This window comes from Lolium perenne, chromosome 4 (assembly GCF_019359855.2).
Source record: "Lolium perenne isolate Kyuss_39 chromosome 4, Kyuss_2.0, whole genome shotgun sequence".
NCBI lineage: Eukaryota > Viridiplantae > Streptophyta > Magnoliopsida > Poales > Poaceae > Lolium > Lolium perenne.
In genome coordinates this window covers 167,072,873-167,083,134 of record NC_067247.2, presented here as the reverse complement: position 1 = coordinate 167,083,134, position 10,262 = coordinate 167,072,873, and the positions used below count along the sequence as shown (strand labels likewise).

The 10,262-nt window shown below is 50.0% G+C and overlaps 1 protein-coding gene across 1 annotated transcript; it reads right to left on the bottom strand.

The window, feature by feature from the left end:
- Positions 1-208: 208 nt before the first annotated feature.
- On the bottom strand, positions 209-3,169 carry LOC127294789 (probable auxin efflux carrier component 1b). The gene is made up of 6 exons (XM_051324687.2): positions 1,798-3,169; positions 1,392-1,680; positions 1,206-1,291; positions 959-1,116; positions 777-853; positions 209-444 (listed from the first exon to the last, which is right to left on the bottom strand). The coding sequence occupies exons 1-6, from the start codon at positions 2,801-2,803 to the stop codon at positions 378-380; spliced, it is 1,683 nt and encodes a 560-aa protein (XP_051180647.1). The 5' UTR covers positions 2,804-3,169; the 3' UTR covers positions 209-377.
- Between the last annotated feature and the right edge of the window lie 7,093 nt (positions 3,170-10,262).

The window sequence follows — 10,262 nt, the reverse complement described above, 5'->3', positions numbered from 1 at the left end:
TCGAGTGAAATAACTTAATGTGGAAAAGAAATGGTGATGTGGAGGAGAGAGAAGTGAGAGTGGGGACTATAGCCCATGCATTGGCACCGTGTGGTGAGAGTGGGGTGAGAGTGGGGTGAGAGTGGGCCAAAAGCTGACGTGGCGGGGCGGGAGCGGGGCGGTGCGTTGGCACCAGCCTAAGCCGACTCAACTCTCATAGTTCTGATGCTTCAGTCTGAAATGGTTCCTCTGTCACCGAACTTAAAAAGCCATCCTCGCCTAAAAGAACCTAGGCTACCATTCTAAGCTGGATTATCCAAGCAAAGTAAACGATACTGCTAGTACTGAATAATGTTGTCAGTGACACCTAGTTGGGATGAGCTGAGCTGAGCTGAGGTTCAGAGGCCCAGCAGTATGTAGTAGACCAGGGTGATGGGGAGGGCGATCAGCATCCCGAAGATCACGCTGCATCAAACAAGAGTTTCATCATAATGTCAGGATCATATCATGATGCAGTACTAGTATTATTGTTATGATGTATAAAGCCCAGAGCAATATTTCAAAGTAAGAACGCATCTCAAGTTTCAGAGGGAATCAATGTTGCAAGACGATGATTATGAATCATGAAAAGTTCCAACATGTTTTTCTATGACTTGAGTGGAGTGGATGATGTTATCTTCTTCTGATTATAAAAATGAATAGAACCGGGCAAAAGTGCCAAACGGTTTCGAGATTATTTTCCATGGCAAAAATTGACAGTGGGACAACAAAAATTGGGCGTGGTTAAGAGATCATACGCTGTGCTCAGGATGTTGGGGTGAACGTTGTACTCCTTGGCGAACACAAAGGGGACGATTCCTTGTGGAAGAGCAGCCTGAAAATTCAATACAATCCTTAGTTCTTGATCTGATTTATTTCTTTGAGCATACGTTGGGGCATCTCTTTTCTGTCGAAGAAAGTGGGTAAATTGGCGGTGTACCTGAACAATGGCGATGTGCAGAAGAACCCCACGCAGCCCGACGGCGAGGGAGGCAGCAGCCATGAAAGCAGGACCGACGAGGAACCTGACAGCCATGGCATACGCCGCAAGCGAGTTCCCGCAGGCGATGATCCGGGGCTGCAGCGCCATGAACAACCCTGCATTGCAAACACAAGCACAATGTCGGGTTCCTGTTGCACTTACTCCATAAAAGCATAAAGAAATGCAGAATCAGAAATGTCCACACCTAGGCTGAACATGGCCATCCCGAGCCCGGCGTCCGACAGGATCGAGATCGACCGTGCGATGATCGCCGGCATCTCAATCCCCCACCTGAAATTGCAGTTGAAAACAAGATGAATGAACAAATGTTGGATGAGTGATGGAACATGTGTGCGGCTGTGAAATCAATGGTCTTGTTGGTTCAAGTAACCTGTATGAGACGAGGGACCAGACGACGCCGATGAGGCTAGAGTAGGTGTTTGGGTTCCTGATGAGCTTCCTCCACACCATGATGAGGATGAGCCTGGTCATGACGCTGGCCGGCGGCATGGCTGCGGCCCTCCCCTCGCCGTCGTCCTTGGGGTGGAGCTGCGCGGTGGAGTTGGAGCCCAGCTTGGAGAGCGTGGGGCCGTCGCCGTTGGCCGCGCCGCCGTTCTTGTTCCTGAAGCTGAAGTCGTCGCCGCCGCCGCGGCCGTACTCGTCGTAGGCCTGGGCACCACCTGAAATCATCGTAGACGGTTGGTTCGGAGATCGGACGGCCGAAAGTGCGCTTACAAGAGGAACCAGCCGAACCGAGCTGCTAGTAGTGTAGTAAAGAAGAGGAAAAAAGATGTTACCTTTGGCGAGGACGTCGTCGGCGCCACCGCCGAAGACGTGCACGGCGGCGCCAGCTGCGCGGTCAGAGACGGGCGAGGCGCTGGAGCTCCAGACGAACATGTGCAGGTCCTTGCGCTTGGCCGCCAAGGCCTGCGGCAGCGGCTGTGGCGAGTGGCCGCCGGTGCCGGCGCCGGCTGAGCCCTTCTCCTCGTCCCCAGACTTGCCGACGATGTTGAAGAACTCTGCGTGGTTGAAGCTGGATCCGCGCGGCGTGGGGTTCCTGGATGACTGCAGCGAGTATATCTCGACGCCGGAGAGGTTGGAGACGCGCGGCTGCATGGACTGGGAGTGGGAGTGGGAGTGGGAACAGGCAGCCTCGGAGCGGGAGGAGGTGGACTTGCGCACGGTGACCCGCATCCGTCCGTCCTCCCCGACCTCGGCCTCGGCCTGCAGGTCGGCGCCGCCCCCGGCGGCGAGGGAGACGACGTCGGAGTCGACGCGGAAGGAGACGATGTCTGCGGCGGTGTCCGGGAACTGCTCGAGGACGAGCATCTTTGCGCCGCGGTACTCGAAGAGGAAGAGCATGAGGGTGTACCAGATGATGCACTGGAGCACGACGATCTGCACCATGAGCGTGCCTGCGGACGCGGCGCCGTACATGCCGCGGAGCAGCGGGATGCCCATGACGAGCGTGTTGGGGAGCGTGGAGAGGGAGAAGAGCGTGATGAGCCAGTCGAGGGAGCCGCGGCGGAGGCGGCACCAGAGGGCGAGCAGCGCGAGGACGGCGAGCTTCTGCAGCGTGTCGGCGGCGAGGAAGCGCAGGTTCATGGCGTAGGGGTCGTTGGAGGAGATGAAGTGGAAGGAGAGGAGCGGGACGGCGAAGAGCGCGACGAAGCGGTTGATCCCCGAGCACTGGTCCGGGGTGAAGATGCGCCACCAGCGGACGGAGCCGTAGGCGAGCGTCATGGCGACGTAGAGCGGCACCACCGCCGTGAAGACGTGGTAGAGGTCCGCCGCGGTGATCATCTGGGCCGCCGCAATGCGGAGCAAGAAAGACAAGGGGGGTCTGCGTTTCTTTGTCAAGTAAGACAAGCTTGGAGAGGAAGAAGAAGAGAAGACGGGCAATGCAATGCCAATGCTGCTTGGGATTAAAGGAGGAGGGAGGGAGACACGGGAGAGGCAAGCGGCGCAGGGGAGAGGCGGGCGAAGCAGGCACAAAAAGCAGGTGCAGCAGGAGGCGAGCTAGCAGCATGGCTCCATGGTGCAAGAACAAGAAGGTGGAGGGAGCAGTGCGTTTCCTTGTCCAGGAGAGGAGAGGAGTAGGTACGAATGGCGTAAAGGATGACATGAAAGGGGGCATGGTGTTGGCGTAATGGCGGACAAGAAAGGCGGAGGCATTGGGAGGTGTGGCGACATGGAGGTGGAAGGCCTTGTCCCTAGTGTGTGCTGTGCTGTGCTGCTAGCGTAGCCGGCCGGTGCATATGCTGCAGAGGAGGAGGAGGAGCGTAGCGTAGGCGTAGGCGTAGGCCTAGGGCTGCCCAATGCTCCAACTGCTGCGACTACCTACAGCAGGGTAAACGTCTCCTCTCTGTGGCAGGGAGAGAATCCCATAAGGCTGGTGCCAACCCAACGCCCCACTCCCGCCCCGCCACGTCAGCTTTTGGGCCACTCTCACCCCACTCTCACCCCACTCTCACCACACGGTGCCAATGCATGGGCTATAGTCCCCACTCTCACTTCTCTCCCCTCCACATCACCATTTCTTTTCCACATTAAGTTATTTCACTCGATTTTGTTTAGACATTCAAAATAATGCAAGAAAATATTTTATTCAACTTAAAATATTTCCGATTACATAATAGTTAATAAATTGCATAATAAATATTAAAAATTACATAATAAATAAAAATTCTACTCTTCTTCCTCTTGTTCCTGCTCCTCCTCCTCGTCGTCATCATCTTCCAGACCAGCAACGGCTAGCTGACGTGGACCAATCAGGTCGCGCCACGTCAGCTAGCCGTTACTCGCTCCCGCCCCACTCCCGCCCTGCTCCCGCCCGCTCCCGCCCGCCTCCAGCCCGCCTCCCGCCCGCCTCCAGCCCGCCTCCCGCCCCGCTTACCGCCCCGCTTCCCGCTTCCCGCCTGCCCGCCAACGCGCCGCCCCGCCCCGCCCGCTCCCGCCTCCATCTCGCCGCCTACGCGGGCGACACCCGGGCGGTAGCGGGCGCTACCGCCGGGCGAGCCAGCCGGCGCCCGCCGCTCCACTCCCGCCCGCCTACCGCCCCTCTCCCGCCCCATCGCCGCCGCTACCGCCTCCCCTCCAGCCTGCGCTGGCACCGGCCTAAACATTGATCCAAACTTTATGCAGCCTTGGACTTTCTTGCCACACACCTCTCCCTCACTCACACACTGTCACTATTCTTGATTGCTGAGGTATTTCCGATAAACAGTAAATTCGAAATAAACAGAAATTGGAATTTAGAAATCTAAATTTTGTATTTTTTTTAGTATGGTCCATGTTTGCATTTTTTTATGCAAGTTTATTTTCCTAATAAAGGTGGTGTTCAAAACAAGATCTGGTATGGCTAACAATATCAAAAATAAAGCTCCTGATGTGGGAACATACATGATAGTTTAGATGGAATACAAGATAAATGGATAGAGGTTATATGAAATCTCGGGGCAAGCACCCAGGAAAAAAAGGAATATGTTAGTCTCTTTCTTCAATATGAGGGTATTATTGCTCTTGGGAGAAAAAAGGCATAGAAGATACTATTGTTTCCCTGAAAGTTGAATACATAAGTTTTGAAGAGACAAAAAAAAGTTTACTAATTCTTTTTTTGAAGAATGTCATAGGAAATAAAAATTTATTGTGGAATTATCTACCTGCTAATGGTTCAGCAGGTGGGATTCTGGTAGGTATAAACTTATATGTCTTTGAGGTCTTGTTCTGGGAAATTAGAAAGTTTTCTATAAATGTTGTAGTAAAAATTAAGAGCTTTGGTGTGACGGTTAGACTTTCCACTATCTATGGTTCACCTTATAAGGAAGGTAAAGATGAGTTCATATCTGAGCTGCACGAGCTTTTCCGTAATTGGGAGAAACGAGCTATGATTGGTGGAGATTTTAACCTAGTTAGACATGAGTGCGATGAGAGTAACGGTGTGGTTGATTTCAAATGGGTGGATAAAATCAATGCTTGGGTTAACATGTGGGCTTTAGTTTAGGTTGGTCTTGCTGGTAGGGTCTTTACTTGGGGTAATAACCAAAGTAATTTAATTATGAGTAGAATTGATATAATTTTATGTGCTACTAGTTTTGAAGCAATTTTACTTTAGGTAATCCTAGGGATTTGCCTAGGTTAGGGAGTGATCACAGCCCTATTCTATGGGACTCTAGGGAAAGCATGCCCCCTAGAAAAAGTATTTTTTAAGTTTGAGAAATGGTGAAGTACTAAGGCTGATTTTAAAGATGTGGTAGCAAAAGCCTAGAATTCACCTTTGGCTAGTAATAATGTACTAGATGTGTGGCAAAAGAAAGTGAGATATTTTAGGAAGTTAACTAAAGATTGGAGTGCAAACATAGATGTTGATATTAGGAAAAAAGAAGAAACAAATCCTCAATGTGACATCCTTGACATCAAATGTGAGTCTGAGGAGTTGCTTGAGGCTAAGAGAAATAGGCTTAATGAGATTTATTCTGAGCTTATTAATTTTTGGTTGATCGAAGAAATTAAGGCAAAAAAAAATATAAATTACATATTTTTGTATGGTCTGTATTTGTGCAAGTATTTGTGCATCACCGGCGTCAGGGGGGGTGAGGAACCCGATCTATATGTGGAGTTTTTTTTATTAAAAGTAGTACTTTTAGGTATTTGTTAGTCATCTTATTTTAGGTATTTGGTAGTCATCTTCTTTTAGGTATCCCAAGTCAAGAGAGGAAAAGCAACAATCATAATATGAAGCTGGGAAATAGAATAAAGGTATGAATCCTTTGCTCTCGTAATGATTTGCGAGTTAACGATGTTTGTGTGTTGATGTCAAGTTGTTTCTTATTGAAAGTGCATGGAGCCCCCATGTGTGGTTTTGGTAATTAATGACGATCCCTATGGACTAATGTTTGCATTGAGTTATATTTGTAGGAGTTGTCCATAGGCAATGCTTGAACCATATGTTGGCTTCAAGATTGCAATAAGAAGCAAATGAAGAAGATCAAGTGTCAAGTATGTCTTGAAGATGAAGATGAAGTGAGCTCTCAAGGTTAACTTCAAGACATCAACGAAATGAAGGCAAGTTCAAGATGATCCAACTCGAAGAGATCATATGCTTGAAGCTTGCCATGAAGAAATGGAGTGCAAGTTCAAGATGAGCCAACTAGAAGAGATCATAAGCTTGAAGCTTACCATGAAGAAATGAAGTGCAAGTTCAAGATGAGCCATCTCGAAGAATTACTCACCGGAGTCAGGATTCTGCTGGAAAAAGCACCGCCAGGATACAATATTTCTGAAGATCAACAATTGACGGAAAATATAACGAAGCTCTTATTTTTCCGGAAGAATGAGCCATCCAAAAGGGGAGGCCGAGGAGGGCGGCCATGGGCCCTCCCCATAGGCCGGCGCGGCCACCAGGCCAGGCGCGCCGCCACGTGGGGAGGGGGCCCATGACCCCCCTCGGCCATCTCCCTTTCGCGTACTTCATCTACCTGAAACCCTAAGGTGCAGGGGACGATCGAGAATAGACACAACCGCCTCTGCGGGGCGGAAAACACCAAAGAGAAAAGAGCTCTCCGGCAGGCTGAAATCTGCCGGGGAAATTCCCTCCCGGAGGGGGAAATCATCGCCATCGTCATCGTCATCGAGCTGGACTTCAGAGATCGTCATCGCCATCGTCATCGTCATCAACCCGAACCCCCGTTGGTATATCGATGCATGAGGGATAGCAGGATCTCAGAGTTTAGTGTTGTGGTTAGATTTATCTTAATTACTTTCTTGTATTTGCGGATGCTTGCAAGGGGTTTAATCACAAGTATGTATTAGTCCTAGGAAGGGCGGTGACATAGGCACCCCCAATGGGCCTGCCGAAGATAGTACCCGGGGTTTACTGAAGGCCCACGACTCGAAGAATAAGAAGAATCGGAGGCCCAAGTTGTTATTAAGAAAACCTAGAATTGTATTAGGAGATAATATTTGTAATCTTGCGGGATGAGTTGGAAACCCTCCCGGACTCTGTAACTTGTACAATACGAATCCCTCGGCTCCACCTCTTATATAAGGGGGAGTCGAGGGACAAAGAAAGCATCGAATCATTGTCTCACAAACCCTAGTTTTCATAATCGTCGAGTACTTTTCGGCTGAAACCTTCGAGATCTACTTGCCCTCTACTTCCAACTAAACCCTAGTCTACAACCCGTAGGCATTGACAAGTTAATCCCTTGTCAATTGGCGCCGTCTGTGGGAATTAGAGGCGTCAAGGATCTGATCTCGATGGCACGTTCAAGGTCGTCGACTTCGTCAACAGCAAGCAACGCAATGGATCGAGGTAAACAGATCGCAATTGGTCCTGTCGATTTTGTTCCTCACCCGCCCTCCTGTTTGGATGCATATGCGTATCTGGAGGAGCCTATGGAGATGACGTTCGGAAGATTCCACTTTCGCGTCGAGAAAGCGGGAGCGTATCGTCTCGAAATTCCGATCTCGTCGGGATTGTTGGCGGTCGATTCCGATTTTTCGAGCTCAACATCGTCAATCGAGTCAGGCGAAGAGGAGACTTCATCGCCACGCTTCATCAGCACCAGGGCAAGCGAAAAGCTTGCCAAGATCTTCAGCGACATGTCCTTCGAGTCATCCGCGGACTCCTATATAAGCGATGACTCGAGCAGTGTCGATAGCTTCAACTTCATCGACAAATCCACTACAGTGGGCAAGGTCTTCACCAATCTTTATGATGGTGTCACCAAACCCAGCACAGATCTGAATACAAAATACCTTCAGATTTATGCCATTGGAGAGCCAAGCCGCGATCAGGAGGAAACATCTGAGGCTTTCGACGATTTGGGAAATCCATACGTCGATCCCTCTGATTTACGACGAGGTCTAGGCAACAAATATGTCGGACCTGAGCCTCGTGATAGAGTTCAACTCCCGCAAGCAGCATGGGATAGAGCCGCAAGAGCTATGGATGGCTCAGAACCAATGGCCACAACAGCCACGCCAGAAGAGTTGCAAGCATATCAATATAGGCTCGCACGAGCTGCAAGGGAATTGGAAAAACAGACAGCTGCTCTGAACAGAAGAAAGGAGGCAGCTTCCGCATCAAGCAGGCGAAGAGCGGAGTTAAGTCGACAATCTGGAACTTCGGGAGATAGCCACAGGGAAGCTCGGAACAGAGCAAGATCAAGGCTGCAAAACATACCTAAAGGAGAAAGAGAGCACTTGGTTCAAAATCTCGACATGTCTTTTATGTCGATAGACACGAGAGGGAACATCATCCCCAAAACACCAGAAGCTGGGTATATGGCGACACAGGCTTTTATCCTTGCATCCAGGCCACCTCCAGGAGATCCAAGGGAGGCATTGTACAACATGGCAATGGCAGGAGTCGGAGCCATGGGAACGGCGTTTGCATCAACGCCTCCTGAAGGAACAGCAAGGCAAAATAGTCCACGACCCGCGGCAGCACCAGCAGCTCCCGAAGGAACAAGTGGAGCAAGAGACACAGCAGTGCAAGCAAGGGTGGACAGAGCACGGCAAAGTAGAAGGGAACATCGGCATTCCCTAGAGTTAAACGACGAGGATATGTGCGGTTTGCCATGCTTCACGAGGAGAGTCCGAAAAACTCGAGTCCCTTCAGGATTTAAATTGCCTGATAACTTCAAAAAATTCGACGGCCTGCAAGATCCAGAGGATTGGCTAGTTGATTACCTCGAGACGGTGAAGCTCACAGGAGGGACCAGAGCAACAGCTATGCAAAGCATCCAGTGCATTTAAGTGGAGCCGCGCGATCTTGGATAAAGAAGCTTCCTCCAAGATCTATCGACAGCTGGGATAGCTTCGAGGACATATTCGTCAAGAATTTCCGGTCCACCTGCAAAAAACCTGCATCGCTAGAGGAATTGAGGGCGTGTCGACAAAAGCCAGACGAATCAATGAGAAAATACATCCAAAGGTGGAACATCATTAAAAACTCGGCAGAGAATATATCTGACGAGAGAGCAATAGATGCGTTTGTTGCAGGAATCAGGCGAGGAGATTTTGTCGAGGATTTGGGGAGAACCAATCCAAAGACAGTATCCGCATTGATGGAGATAGCAAACAGATGGGCAGATGGAGAAGATGTTGTTCATAACAAACGGCATAGGTCACCAGAGGAGGACCGCGGCCGAAATTATCAAAATAGGCGACGATTTCCTCGGCAGTACTCGGGCTATGATGCTCCTGGGCAAATTTCGGCTGGCTTCCGAGCAAGCGCCGGAGGAAACAATATAGATGATTACCAGAGGAGCAACGAGCAGCGAGGCGACAATAGAGATGACTCTCGAAACAACAGGCAAAATACCGGGTCGAGGTTTCAGAGGCCTTTCGTGTCTCCCGAGGAGATGATGAACGGGCCATGTCAGATGCATTTTTATCTCGACAATAACGGAAAAAGACAGTCAGGACATCTTCAGAAGGATTGCCGAAATTTCCAGGCAATGTTAAGGTAGGCAGGGCATGCCAATGCCCAGGCAGCACACAGAAATCCTCAAGGACCCAGGAGTGAGATTCACTTGCCACCTCCTCCCGCAATTACGGACGAAAATCGACACCAGCTTAGAATAGCGGCAGCACCTGCACCACCACCTTATATTGATCCCAACTCTAATGGAGCGGTCTCGATGATTCAGAAAGGCAGGCCATCCAATAGAGCTCAGAAAGTAATCTCGCGACAGGTGTTCATGGCAGAAAAGATGCGTCCACCAACAGTCGAGTATCTTAACTGGTCAGGGCAAGATATTGGCTTCACAATAGCGGATCATCCACATCAAGTTCCTCGGCCAGGACAATCAGCACTTATCTTACCAGCAGTAATTGCAGGATTCGACGTATCTCGAGTATTCATAGACGGCGGCAGCAGTTTAAACCTTATGTATGCAGATACACTAAGGAAGATGAACATATCCCTAGCAAACCTGAAACCAACTGACACACGATTCCACGGTATCACACCGGAGAAGCCAAGTTATCCGCTAGGGAAGATTAATCTCGACGTTCAGTTCGGGACCCGAGAAAACTACAGAATAGAGAGGCTGGAATTTGAAGTTGTGGATTTCCCATCACAATACCACGCTTTGTTGGGACGACCAGCATACGCCAGGTTTATGCCAGTACCACATTACACGTACCTATTGTGGAGGATGCCTGGACCTAAGGGATCAATCACAGTCAAAGGAAGCTTTGCGCTAGCCGATAAGTGTGATAAGGATTTTCATCGACTGTCAGAAACTTTCGG

Coding starts and splice junctions, on each gene's coding strand:
- LOC127294789 (XM_051324687.2), bottom strand. CDS start 2,803: ATGATCACCGCGGCGGACCTCTACCACGTCTTCACGGCGGTGGTGCCG. Junction 1,681..1,797: donor CGACGACGTCCTCGCCAAAG/GTAACATCTTTT, acceptor CGATGATTTCAG/GTGGTGCCCAGGCCTACGAC. Junction 1,292..1,391: donor TGGTCCCTCGTCTCATACAG/GTTACTTGAACC, acceptor CTGCAATTTCAG/GTGGGGGATTGAGATGCCGG.